This window comes from Bufo gargarizans, chromosome 2 (genome assembly GCF_014858855.1).
Source record: "Bufo gargarizans isolate SCDJY-AF-19 chromosome 2, ASM1485885v1, whole genome shotgun sequence".
Taxonomy (NCBI): domain Eukaryota; kingdom Metazoa; phylum Chordata; class Amphibia; order Anura; family Bufonidae; genus Bufo; species Bufo gargarizans.
In genome coordinates, this window is record NC_058081.1 from 519726092 (window position 1) to 519740693 (window position 14602).

The 14602-nt window shown below is 44.0% G+C and overlaps 1 protein-coding gene across 4 annotated transcripts in view; it reads right to left on the reverse strand.

Moving 5' to 3' along the window:
* Positions 1-857: 857 nt before the first annotated feature.
* The window catches only part of ADIPOR2 (adiponectin receptor 2), a 41724-nt gene continuing 27979 nt past the window's right edge, over positions 858-14602 (reverse strand). For all 4 annotated transcript variants that reach the window (XM_044281378.1, XM_044281375.1, XM_044281377.1 and 1 more), the window contains 6 exons: positions 8255-8374; positions 7759-7930; positions 6355-6541; positions 5405-5592; positions 4991-5184; positions 858-3111 (listed from right to left, as the gene is read on the reverse strand). In XM_044281378.1, the coding sequence (XP_044137313.1) occupies positions 2983-3111; positions 4991-5184; positions 5405-5592; positions 6355-6541; positions 7759-7930; positions 8255-8374 (990 nt within the window). In that variant the 3' untranslated portion in view covers positions 858-2982. The remainder of the gene's footprint in view (positions 3112-4990; positions 5185-5404; positions 5593-6354; positions 6542-7758; positions 7931-8254; positions 8375-14602) is intronic.

The following is a 14602-nucleotide window of genomic DNA, read 5'->3' on the forward strand; positions in this document are numbered from 1 at the left end:
TCAGTGTTAATATTTGGTACAGAAGCCTTTGTTTGCAATTACAGACGTCAAACGTTTCCTGTAGTTCTTGACCAGGTTTGCACACACTGCAACAGGGATTATGGCCCACTCCTTCACACAGATCTCCTCTAGATCTGTCAGGTTTCGGGGCTGTCGCTGAGCAACACGGAGTTTCAGCTCCTCCAAAGTTGTTCTATTGGATTTAGGTCTGGAGACTGGCTAGGCCTCTCCAGAACCTTGATATGCTTCTTACGGAGCCACTCCTCGGTTATCCTGGCTGTGTGCTTCGGGTCATTGTCATGTTGGAAGACCCAGCCACAACCCATCTTTAATGCTCTGACTGAGGGAAAAGAGGTTGTTACTCAGAATGGCCCCATTCATCCTCTCCCTAATACAGTGCAGTCGTCCTGTCCCCTTCACAGAAAAGCACCCCCAAAGCATGATGTTACCATCCCCATGCTTCACAGTAGGGATGCAAATCATCCTGCTTTTTCCTCCAAACAAGAGTTAAGTTTAGCCCAAACAGTTCTACTTTGTGACCACATGACTTTCTCCCATGCCTCCTCTGGATCATCCAGATGGTCATTGGCAAACTTCAGACAGGTCTGGACATGTGATGACCTGAGCATTGGAACCTTCCGTGCAATGCACGATTTGAAACCATGACTGTGTAGTGTTCCACCAACAGTATTCGCCGGGTGTTCAAATACTTCTGTTCCTCACTGTATACGGAAAGGGTTGGTGAAAGCTTGTGAATCCCAGCTGTTGCACCCTTAGTTTTGAAACATTACCCCTGGTCTATAAACGGTGCTGTAGATGTAAGGAACCGACAATGAATGAACCAGAGGCAGCCCCGGGACTTTGAAATGCTCTTTTATTGAACATAAAGTGAATAATACAGTGAGAATTCAGAATGAACCGAAAATCTCTGCCCCCGAATGTGCTTTGCTGCTCCTCACAGTAAACAGTTAATAATTATGAGTATTAACAAGGCCACTAATTACTGAGTATAGAAGTGGAGAGTGACCCGTCTATGAGGGCTGATGAGACACGGGTTACGTCTGTTGTGCCCTCCCTTTACATGAGAGGAAATAAGGCTGCCAGGCAGCTCTGCCCATGAGAGGTCATCCAGATGGGCCAAGCGTAACTATGGCAAGTTCCCCTCCCAGCCTGCGGTGGCAGCAACACACTGACTGGCAGGTTACACTGGCTTCTATGGAAAGCATAAGGCAAAACCCAAAAGGCCCAGGCTCCACAATCTTTTACTTAATCTTGAGCCTCCTTGTCTGCTCTCCTGTAACGTGAAGCAGCCCTGCATACTCCATGGGCCAGCAGGACTCTTTCTATTACTACTCCTTCCCCTTCATTTCTTTCTATGCGCCATATTAAAAACACAGATCCCGCTTGTCAGGGGCCCCTGTAGAGAGCCATGTATGTTCATGGAAACCTAAAAAAAAAAAAAAAAAAAAAAAAAAAACAACACCATCTACTACATGATCCACATGGATAGGGAAGAGAAGCTGGATCTTCAATGTTCTTCTGGGACTAGGATCTGGTCTGCACCTTCCTCCTTGACAATCAAAAGTCAAGAGTCTGTAAATATCTGTGTCCCTGATACGCAGTTATCATGTAGGGACCTTACACCTGGATAACGCCCACCATAGCCCTGAGATCATCTTACATAAATTCTTAATGCAATCAATCCAGAGTGGAACATGAAATCTAAATTACTTGCCTGACCATGATGCCCAAGAGGAAAACAAAACTTTTTTTTTGCGCTCCCTGCTTCCTAAAATTCTAATTCTTCCTACATAAGATTACTCATTGGCTCCTCGTAGGGCAATAGGCAGCCTCTAGCTTGGCCCACTAAAGGGGGAGAGATGCAGTAATTGGAGGTCTATTACTGATCAATGGCAGGGCACGGCCCTCACTAATTATATATATATATATATATATATATATATATATATATATATAAAAAAAAGAGAAGAGTTGAGTGAGGACTGTAAACATACCCAGAGTGAAGCTCCTTTTCTTCAGCTTGATTTTTTATTTTTTTTTAGGTTCTGCATGTTTATTCATGCAGGAGCCCCACAAATCCATGACAAAGTTTCATATAAAGCCCCCAAGCAATAGGGGACAACAGTTCTAGTGCTCAGTGTTTGAATGACCTCCTACCCACCTTGACAACAGGATGTGCTTATCTCAGTCATGGCATCTGCAAAGCAAAAAAACAAAAACAAAAAACACCCACCCTGCTCCACCCATGTGCAAACCCGCCCAGAACAGTGAATGGTACAAATTATTTTTATACACAATAGAATTTTTTTTCTTTTACTGTAAATTTTTTTACGTCATCTCTTCTAATTTTCAAAAATGTCTAGGTTTTATTTTTTATAATTTTTTTTAGTTTTTTTTTTCTTTTTAAACAGAAAATTAGAAAGTTCTCTTTCTAATTATTTACATTAAATTCTCACTGACTGCTCCTTGGATCTTTATAACAAATCAACATTTTCAGTCACTGTGGGAGAAAAATAAGAACTGTGATTTTTTACCAGGCGTTACAGGAAAAAATATTGTAAGACCCTATTCCAGAGAACAATAATAAAAATAAAAAAAAAGTAATAGATGTTATACCGCAGGATAGCCCTGCCCAGAGGTATGGAGTCTCCTGCTTCTGGGAAGCTCAAGCAGCAAGTCAAATTTAAACCAAAGTCAGTGCAGGAGAGACCATAAATCCCCTCCCCCCAGAATGGAAAGGGTAAAGATATGTGACCCCCTCCCCAGGAATAAATTAGACATAGTCATACACTTGGTATTTGAGGTAAGATTGTTAGGTTCCACAGTCTTTCTGGGACTTGTATGTCTGCTGCTGCCTCTCCTCTGTCCCTCACATGGTGGTTAAGGGAGGTTCTATCCTCCCGACCATCTTGTGCATCAGTTGAGATCTTGTGCTGCGCTCCCTCCATGGTGGCGAGATCCTCACAGCACCTCCTGGGCTGCGCAGCCACCGCCCACTGTGAAGCGGAATTCCTGCAGGTTGGAGACTCCGTGGAAATGGACGAATGCTCCGGCCACAACGAAAATATGGAACAGCTGGTGAGAATGGAACTAAGAGAAAGAAGGCAAATCACTGCACTGCTACAGCAAGATTATTTCTGTTTCTGGTCATCCTAAATCTCTACATTCAAAAACCTTCACAAATACATTTTCTTAAAGGGGTTCTGCAGTTTGTTTTAACTGATGATCTATCCTCTGGATAGATCATCAGCATCTGATTGGCGGGGGTCTGACCCATGCACTGATCAGCTGTTTGAGAAGGCAGCGGCACGCCAGCAGCGCTGCAGCCTTCTCACCGTTTGCCGCAGGCCCAGTGACGTCACAACTAGTATCAACTGGCCTGGGCGGGGCCAAGTTCTGTTCACTTGAAAGGAGCTTAGCCGCGCCCAGGCCAGTGGATACAAGTAGTGACGTCACTGGGCCTGCGGTAAACAGTGAGAGGTCTGCGGCGCTGCTGGAGTGCTGCTGTCTTCTCAAACAGCTGATCGGCGGGGGTCCTAAAACAAACTGTAGAACCCCTTTAATTCTGTTAAAAATTAAGTAACTTTGCAACAGGTGTTATTTAACCAGTTCAAGACTGGGTTATTTACGTCCTGACGCAATCTGTTCTGCGTTTTGAAAGCCATTACTTTTTTTTTGTTTTGTTATATCATTAAAGGGAACCTGTCACCAGTTTTATGGTGTCCTAACTAAGGGCAACATAAATAAGTGACTGATTCTCTTAGCAAAATGCTGGGTCACTTTCTTTAATTGACCCAGTGAATCTGCCAACATCTTGTATTGAAAAGCTCCAGCTGATAATGATGAGTCATGAATATTTATGAGCTCCTGACTCTCCCTGCCTACCGGTTGCAGATTGACAGTTATTTTCCATATGAATCAGCAGCAGGTGGGCAGGGGAGTGGCTACAGCTCGGAATTAAATAAACGCTGGACTCAATGACATCACGCTGGACTCAAATCAGCTTATTAGCATGCGGCATCTTTGTGTGTATATTATGAGGTAACCATCTGTCACACCAGTAAGTGAATACATCTAAGGTACTTTTTAGTAGTTAATAATTGTATATAATTAGTTAGATTATAATCAAATATCCACATGACGACAGGTTCCCTTTAACAAAAAAAAACAGTTGAAGAAAGTCCAAGCTTTATGGATTATAAAACCATAACACAGCCCCTTCTTCAGATGGGAACATTTCTACAGACAGTACATTTCCCAACTGAAGAAGGGTCTGCGTCCCCGAAACAAGTTATGGTTTTATAATCAATAAAGCTTAGACTTTCTTCAACTGGCTGAGCACCGAGTCGGCATTTTGCACTGTGGTTTCTTGAGGTCCCCCAGAGCTTACTGCACATACGAGATCTTTTGGGGGACGTTTAACTTAAATTTTTTATATTGACGATTTCTTCTGTAACTGGGACTGACATAAGCCTAGGTGACAGGTCGAATACAGTCCTGTGTTCCTGACTCCTCTATAGTTGCCATAAAGTAGGGGACAAATGGATGAAAGTATGAGACTGAAGGATTACGCTAAATGGATTGTCTGTTACCATGGAGACGCTTGTACGCATAGGTGCTGTATACACAGTACATTTTTAAATCCTATTGCAAAGCAATTTTAGTTTTCTTGCGACAAACAAAAAAATTATTATTATAAGTTGTGAAGGTTTACATAGCCTTTAAATTTTACAATCCATTTCCCCTTCACTTGTATCTAGTTCTAAAGTTTCCTATGACTGTGTGGCTGCAGTCCTTCCACAAATAATTCAATCACAGCCCAACCCGCTACAGAGACTATAGACACATTATCCAAATCACAGCTTATAACTGCCCCCCTCCCCACCCCCCAACCCATTTTAATATTGTAGTATCAGTCCCTCATCCGACACTGTACTGCCTGCAATGACTGCAGTCCTGCGCTACTTACCCAGATGTCACACTTTCCGGGGAAGAATCTTTCAGGGATGCGAGCGGCATATAGAGCAGCGCCTGTGATGTACAGGGAGGCCATGAGAAGAAGCCAGCCTATCTGCCCCATGGTGGCAGCTTTCAGGAACCCTTCTGAGATGATGAAGTGTAGGGTGGGGATAATTCCACTGAGACCCAGTCCTACAAATACACCTATAGGTAATGGGGGACAGAAGGAAGAAGCCATATGACGCGCAAGATAAACGCTATGAACATAGATAAAGATGGGCTTTAGTGATTTCAGTGCTGACGACTGGCAACAGTCATTGCCTAACACAGTAGCCAGGATTTTAATAGTCCAATACATGATGTGCTTTTTATAATCCTGCTTTGGGTCCATGACAAACAAGCCAGAAGGTATGCTCTTACTTACCAGCTCTAACACCACGGTACTGAGGGGTGGCAAAGAGATCCCACTGGGAGACAACGATGGCGGCAATGCCCAGAACGCAGACGATGATTAAGTAGATGAAACAAGGCTGTGGGTTGCAGTAGAAGGAGTAGTAGAGCCAGGGAACAAAGCTTCCCATTATAAGAAGGGCGATGCCAGAATAGTCCAACCTTCAAAATAAGAGGAGAGGTAAAAATGGCTTCCCCCTTAAACGGTTTCTGTCATGAGAAATAACGTTAAGTAGCTGACTGACATCAGCAGTACATAACAGTATGCTTTATAGCTCCCTGCCTGCCGCCGTTCTCTTAAAATAAAGACTTTTAAAATATGATAATGAGCCTCTAGGTGCTATTAGGACGTTGCTTCAGCACCTAGAGGCTCGGTCTACGCAACCTTTGGCACACCCAGGTCCAGTTGATTGACTTTCGAGTTCTCCTCATCGTCCAGTAAATCCTGCGCCGTCCAGTTTAGTATTCGGCACAGGCGCAGTGAGCGAAGGACGGGCTCCTGCTGCCGGCTTCCTCACTGCGCCTAAGGAAGCCGGCAGCAGGAGCGCGTCCTTCACTCACTGCGCCGAACAATAAACGGGAAGGAGCGCGATTTACGGGACACTGAAGAGAACTCGAAAATCAATCAACTGGACCTGGGCGTGCCAAAGGGTGCGTAGACCGAGCCTCTAGGTGCTGAAGCAACTCCATAATAGCACCTAGAGGCTCATTAGCATATTGTTAAAGTCTTTATTTTAAGAGAACGGCGGCAGGCAGGGAGTTATAAAGCATACTGTTATGTACCGATGACCTTAGCCCATCGCTAATGTCAGTCAGCTACATAACGTTTTTTCTCATGACAGAAACCCTTTAAGGGTGTGTCAGTATTATTTACAGGGATTGTCTTTGGCCTCTTTACCAGATAACAAATTACTGATTACTTACTTGGAGAAGACACGAGACACTCCCTCTGAATGACAATACACGGTGTGAAAGAGCCATGAGAAGGACAGGCAGAGGATGGCACCCAGGAAGAAGAGGCCGAAAACCACCTTCTCCTGCACTGGGGCAACAAATGCCATGTTGGGCCGGAACATGTAGAAGATGCCAAGGCAAATGAAGAAAACACAGCCTGCAATGAGAAAATGGGACAAGGTCAGTGTGGACCTCTGTGGTGCAGATACTTGTGCATCAGCCTCCCAAACAAATCTACTGACTATGACCAGCTTATCTGGATTCATACCTGGCTAAACTCACTAGCATGGACAAAGTAGGTCCTCCAGTAATAGGCTGAGCTGGTTATTTTCACCTCCTATGTCCAGAGTATGATATTCTAAGCACACGAAGGAGATCAGGCTTCATTGCAGAATATACCGCATGGAGGACCCCACATGAACCCTAAAGGAGTTCTCTGCTTTGGACAATCCCTACTTTTTAGAAGGGTACCTTGACAATAAGATACAAAATGCAGCACATCACGTTCTTCTATCCCGCACAGTCCAGTAACAAAAAGGACTATGGTGAACGGATGGCACTGTATGGCATCAGTTTAACGCACAGGTTTTATTATGCACGTAAAACGGAAGGGAAAAACGCAATGTGAACCCAGCCTAAGTGTTTTTTATTTCCTTGCAGTGCCACCACAGGGCAAACTACCCATTAGACAGTGCTCACCCAAAAATCTATGTACCGTCTGCATAATACAGGAAAGAACGGGAGCAAAAACACTTTTTGAAAATATTTTTAACCTCCTAACAGTCACATTAAAATGTCTGATGTAAATAATGTTAGCACACAACTTAGGGGACACAATTGCATTTATAACCCCTTAGTGACATAACCCCTTTAAGGCTAAAATTGGTTGTCTGCTTTATTTATTTTGATGACCTATCCTCAGGATAGGTCATCAATATCAGATTGGTGGGAGTTTAACTCCCAGCACTTCCACGGATCAGCTATTTGAAGAGAAGTCCTCGTACAAGCGCTGCCTTCCCTTCGCAACCGCAGTGGTGAGCAGATGTAATCACATCATTCACTTCAATGAGACGGCCCCTTCTGTTCACCATAGAGTCATTTTGTTACTGAACTGTGCGGCATACAAGAACGTGGTGTGCTGCATTTTGTATCCCATTGTCAAGGTACCCTTCTAACAAGTAGGGATTGTCCAAAGCAGAGAACTCCTTTAGGGTTCACGTGGGGTCCTCTGTGCGGTGTATTCTGCAATGAAGCCTGATCTCCATTGTGCACTTAGAATATCATACTCTGGACAGAGGAGGTGAAAATTGAAGCTGCCCATCATTTTCCTCCACTGCCGCTATAACCTGCCGTTCAAGTGAATAGGATTTTTACCTAATAAGTGGGTCCAGATGTTGCCAGTCTCTGTGTGTATTCTGAAGATACTTTTGAAGCAGGCCCTGAAAGAAGGCATTGGTGGGCGATGCCCATGCAGGAGGTAATCATTATCTTTCAGCCAATCAGGAAGCACGTCATGAGGAATGACACGCCACCGCCCTTCCCATACCTACAACATGGAGGAAAAGGAAGCTAGTAGATACCAACATTGAGCAGTAACATCACTAATCCTTCAACCTTCTCCCATGATAGCATGCATTGGGAGAGAACTACAGCAATGCTCATCTTCTGGTGCATGCAGGACTGCTAAATAACAATATAGATAATTTATGATTTGAGGAAAGCTGGAGGACACATCCTATGTGAGCTGCAATGGTGACCTGGGGGGAGAAGGGGGTCTACAATAAGGATGAAACTTGCACTAGAAGAGCCAACCTAGGATGACTGTCCTGCCGGGCATAACATGATGAGCGATACTGCTGTGGTGTCTTACCTTGCAGACAAATTCCTCCACCCGCTCCATAGCATGATGAGCCTGTAGAAGAGGAGCCATTCCCATGAAGCCTTCATCTTCCTGGACTGGTTCTTCTACTCCATCACTGTCCTCCGGTGTCTGCAAAATAAAAATAATCATACAACACAAGGGATCAATGCTTAAATTTTTCCTTTAATTAAAGGGGGCAGTGCATGATCAATGCATGAGACCTTTGCCCAACTAAAAGGCAAAATACATGAATAATAAATGGATGTGGAGATCTTTGGAGGTTCTCAAGACTGGACGACTGGACATGTAATGTCTAACGGGTGATAACAGATACCAAAAAAGCTTACATTTCTAAAGTTCAGCGATCCACAGCTACTTTCTTCCAGAAACAGCGCCAGTTCAGCCCATAGGTTGTGTGTGGTATTGCAGCCTGACTGAGTAGGGCTGAGCTGCAATATGTTCTGGACCATGAACCATTGCTGGAAGAAAACTATGCATTTCTAATCCTAACAAGACCTGGAATTAACTAACTATTTCCAAATCATCATGGGAGGTCACTAACCTAGGGTTACAGGACACCAAATCAACTCAAAAGGTATTCAACACTTGCTATAGTCACCTGACCTTTAGGGCTCATGCACATGACCGCGCCATGTTTTGGGGTCCGCAAATTGCAAATCCGCAAAACACGGATGCGGAATGGAATGGGCTACCCATAATAGAAATGCCTATTTTTGTCCGCAAAACGGACAAGAATAGGATGTGTTCTCTCTTGTTTTGTGGCCCCACGGAACAGAGAAACGGACTGCAGACAGCACACTGAGTGCTGTCCGCAAATTTTGCAGCCCCATTGAAGTGAATGGTTCCTCATTAGAGCCGCAAAAATTGTGGCTCAGATGCGGAACCAAACCACGTTCGTGTGCATGAGCCCTTACAGGTCGATCTGAATCTAACAAAAGTAAGAATCCAACAATACTGGCTCCTCAAGGAATTGCTCCAATAACTGACTAATAACTGCTGGAATATGGGGAGGGGGTACTCATGTCTTTAAGAACACAATTAGTCCAGGAATAAGATTAATTAAGATTAATTTATTGAGGGAGGTTTTGTCAGACTGAAGGACAAACAGATAACCATATAATCAGTTACCTACGCTGAAGGACACCCCCTCCCCATCCTTACATCCAGAGGGACATGTGCGCATACTTCTAAGAACTGCATTAGTATCTAAGGAAGTACGAATCAGGCCGAGCTCTGGGGACAGAACATTACGTGGAACAAGCATCGCCACAATCTGCGAGCTCTGAACCTGCCCTGTCATAAGAAGCCCAAAAATCTCTATCTACATGTACATGAATCGTAGGCAGAGATATTGATTTCACAAGGGATACAGTACTGCAATCAATTTTACTTCGTCTGGAAGTGGGCTTAATGCAGTGAGAGGAGATAATTGACGATTCCCCTGTCTGAGGAGAAAACTGCCTTGTCTATATAATAAAATAAAAAAAATACACACACACACACACACACACACACACACACACACACACAGTAATTTCAGAAAAACCCAGCGGCATCATATACAGGAAAATATATACCCTGCTGTACAATTATAAGATTACAAGTCAGCAAGAAATTTAGAACTATACAGTTTGCAAGAGAACAGGGGTGGATTGTGAATGTTCTCAAATAAAACATTACACTGCCTTCTATGCAGAAGAATATAACTACTATAACACTGCATCCTATGTACAAGAATATAACTACTATAATACTGCCCCCCCCCCATGTACAAGAATATAACTACTATAATACTGCCTGCTATGTAGAATATAACTACTATAATACTGCCTGCTATAATACTGCCTGCTATGTACAAGATTACCAATATAATACTGCTTCCTATGTATAAGAATATAACTACTACAACACTGCTTCTATGAACAAATAATATAACTGCTATAATTCTGCCTCCTATGTACAAGAATAAATTATTGCAAGTTTTTTTGTTAGGCTGGAATAAACTTCTCTCATCAATTGCATGTGTTGGAGTGTCACACTTCTCTGTGCCACAGACCCCTGTTTCGGAGCCGGCTACGACTATATTTTTGCAGTATTAAAGTAGTTCTATTCTTTTACATAGAAAGCAGTATTCTAGTATATTCTTGTACATAGGAGGCCGTATAATAATAGTTATATTCCTGTACACAGGGAGCAGTATTATAGTAGCTATACTGCCTCCTATGTACAAGAATATTATAGTAGTTATATTCTTATACATAGGAGGCAGTATAAAGAGTAGTTACTGTGTCCTATGTAAAAGAAAACAACTATTAGTGTCGATTCACACGTCCGTTGTTTCTTTTCTGATCTGTTCCGTTTTTTGCGGAACAGATCTGGACCCATTCATTTTCAATGGGTCCTGAAAAAATAAAATAAAAATTGGACATTGTGCTGTCCGATTTTTTTCAGGACCCATTGAAAATGAATGGGTCCAGATCTGTTCCGCAAAAAACGGAACAGATCAGGAAAGAAACAACGGACGTGTGAATGGACCCTTATAATACGGCCTCCTTTGTACAAGTATACAACTAAAATAATACTGTTCATATGTACAAGAATAAAACCATCGGTACAGTACACAGAAAACAGTGTTTCACATACAGGCAACACCTAACCCCTTTTGGTGTGCGACTTGTAGATATTTATTGCGAGTCATGAGATCTCGTGTCAACACATGATCCTGAGCGGCACCAGGCGAGAAACGCAGCGACTGCCACACTCTGCAATCGGTTACGTTTCAGGTTGGTGTCAGGTGCAATCCTCGCCCTGTTCCTTGGACACTACAGGATCCATGTCTGAGCTGCAGTTACTGCATAAAACGTAATGTTATAGCACAGCGATCATTACAAGTCATTTGATATTATTCATTAACAATACATGACATCGCCACTTCCAGCAGAATGATGATCCCTTTACAGCTTGTACGGATGCCATGCTGAATCCAGGGTCAGCCAAGCACTGGGTGCAAGACATTGGACAGCCATCTTTTTACACAGGGGCCTCCAAAACCACAAGGTGGCTACAATTAGGGTACCTGCATATGGGACACAGATAAATCCGCACCATTTATATGAGATTTTGGCACAGATTTTTTCATTTATGGTAACAACCCCATTGGATCTTACAATCCGCAGAGAAGGTCAATTTCCGCACGGAAGAAAAAGATCAAAATGTACAGATTTGTCCACTCTCATACACTTTGCTGGTACTGTATTATACATAAAAATCTAAGTGGAAATAAACATAATCTGCATCATGTGTAGGCACCCGAAGAGGATGCCCGCCATACAGACATCTCATTGGAGACCTAAGAGAAGAAGGTATGCCGCAGTGACCCTCATTATCCTCACATATTAGGAGTCACTGCACTGTCCCACCCGCCAGATGTCGCCAGCTGGCGTTAGTACCCGCAGGCCGGCTCCATCTCTACCCCTATATCTCCCGCCGTACTGTAACTATACCATCTGTAATCTGCAGACAGTCATGCGGCTCCACTTCCATTCTCTGCTGTCTTCAGCATTTCTGTATTATGAGAAGCGGTATAAAAAAAAAAAAAAAAAAAAAAAAAAAAAAAAAAAATGGAATAATCCTGAGAATTGCAGAATTACGGCTGACGAGGACTGTACAATGGATCAGATATAATGAGGGTTTGGTCTCTTGACGCTGGGGGTGATGCATTCCTGATGAGGGATTTATCAAATACGGCAAAACTCCTTACATGCTGAAATGTAAAGCGCTTTGGAATATATATGTTGGCGCTATATAAAAAGATTATTGTTACTTAATGGATGTTTTAGCATTACCTATCCTTCCATCACACCGCCGATTCTGCGACCTTGGCTGCGATCACGTGACCGCCCAACTGATATTTCAGCAGGAGTGGCTTCTGCGTCTTACTACTCAGCTGTGGACAGGCTAAGAAAAGCCTATAAAATGGACTTGTCCGGAGACAGGGTCTTCAGTATTATAAGGTGGTGGATTATGTAGAAAGCACATGACAAGAGATGAAAGGCAGGAAGTAAGGAATCATGGTCTGGGGTCATGGGTCGTTAGAAGTGCCACCCCACTGCTTCAGGGGGTATTCAGGCTAGATCACGTTATCCTTGTTCCACAGGACCAGGGACTATTAGATCTCTATGGGACCACCAGAAATAGCCAAGCACTTGCACTTGGCTACCGCCTGCGGTCCTACAGAGAATCAATGAAGTGGCAGTGCACATGCTTTCACTGCGGCGGTCCTGTGCCCTTGTTCTCATGATCTGGGGGGGGGGCTGCTCATTACATCTATGGGGCTGGTTCCTGTATTCAGCTTCTGAAAAGTCTATATTTCCTCTGGTGAACTACAAGCCCCAACACTGCTACCAGGGAATATAAAAAGGAGCAGACTTCTCCGGAGCTACAAAAAAAAAAAATATATATAAAATAAAAACACCTGCAGGTCATTTGCCACAAACCTCAGGTCAATTAGTAAAGGGAATAACCCTGGTGTTGGTATCCGGTCAGTGTAAAGTCTGTTGTTTCTTCATCCTATATTGCTGCAATGAAGTGACGGAGAGGAGATGGAGGCCAAGACAACCACATGACCAGGGAGGGAGCCTCCTGTGTTGTGGCGGTGGATGGGTGTTACGATCACTCCATGTACACAGAGGTTACTGTGTACAAAGGTCGGCCCGATGACTGTACTCGGAGGAATGTTCATAACCTCCACGCTGAATGCAGCAATCACACCAATATCTATAGAGAATTACAGCAAGGTCACACAGAATGTGTGTGTGTGTGTGTGTGTGTGTGTGTGTGTGTGTGTGTGTGAGTGTGAATGTGTGAATGTGTGAGTGTATACAGGTCCTTCTAAAAAAATTAGCATATTGTGATAAAGTTCATTATTCTCTGTAATGTACTGATAAACATTAGACTTTCATATATTTTAGATTCATTACACACAACTGAAGTAGTTCAAGCCTTTTATTGTTTTAATATTGATGATTTTGGCATACAGCTCATGAAAACCCCAAATTCCTATCTAAAAAAATTAGCATATTTCATCCGACCAATAAGAAAAGTGTTTTTAATACAAAAAAAAGTCAACCTTCAAATAATTATGTTCAGTTATGCACTCAATACTTGGTCGGGAATCCTTTTGCAGAAATGACTGCTTCAATGCGGCGTGGCATGGAGGCAATCAGCCTGTGGCACTGCTGAGGTGTTATGGAGGCCCAGGATGCTTCGATAGCGGCCTTAAGCTCATCCAGAGTGTTGGGTCTTGCGTCTCTCAACTTTCTCTTCCCAATATCCCACAGATTCTCTATGGGGTTCAGGTCAGGAGAGTTGGCAGGCCAATTGAGCACAGTAATACCATGGTCAGTAAACCATTTACCAGTGGTTTTGGCACTGTGAGCAGGTTCCAGGTCGTGCTGAAAAATGAAATCTTCATCTCCATAAAGCTTTTCAGCAGATGGAAGCATGAAGTGCTCCAAAATCTCCTGATAGCTAGCTGCATTGACCCTGCCCTTGATAAAACACAGTGGACCAACACCAGCAGCTGACATGGCACCCCAGACCATCACTGACTGTGGGTACTTGACACTGGACTTCAGGCATTTTGGCTTTTCCCTCTCCCCAGTCTTCCTCCAGAATCTGGCACCTTGATTTCCGAATGACATGCAAAATTTGCTTTCATCCGAAAAAAGTACTTTGGACCACTGAGCAACAGTCCAGTGCTGCTTCTCTGTAGCCCAGGTCAGGCGCTTCTGCCGCTGTTTCTGGTTCAAAAGTGGCTTGACCTGGGGAATGCGGCACCTGTAGCCCATTTCATGCACACGCCTGTACACGGTGGCTCTGGATGTTTCTACTCCAGACTCAGTCCACTGCTTCCGCAGGTCCCCCAAGGTCTGGAATCGGTCCTTCTCCACAATCTTCCTCAGGGTCCGGTCACCTCTTCTCGTTGTGCAGCGTTTTCTGCCACACTTTTTCCTTCCCACAGACTTCCCACTGAGGTGCCTTGATACAGCACTCTGGGAACAGCCTATTCGTTCAGAAATTTCTTTGTGTCTTACCCTCTTGCTTGAGGGTGTCAATGATGGCCTTCTGGACAGCAGTCAGGTCGGCAGTCTAAGGCTACTTTCACACTAGCGCTCGGCTGTCCGCTCGTGAGCTCCGTTTGAAGGGGCTCACGAGCGGACCCGAACGCTTCCGTCCAGCCCTGATGCAGTCTGAATGGATGCGGATCCGCTCAGACTGCATCAGTCTGGCGGCGTTCAGCCTCCGCTCCGCTCGCCTCCGCGCGGACAGCTGAAC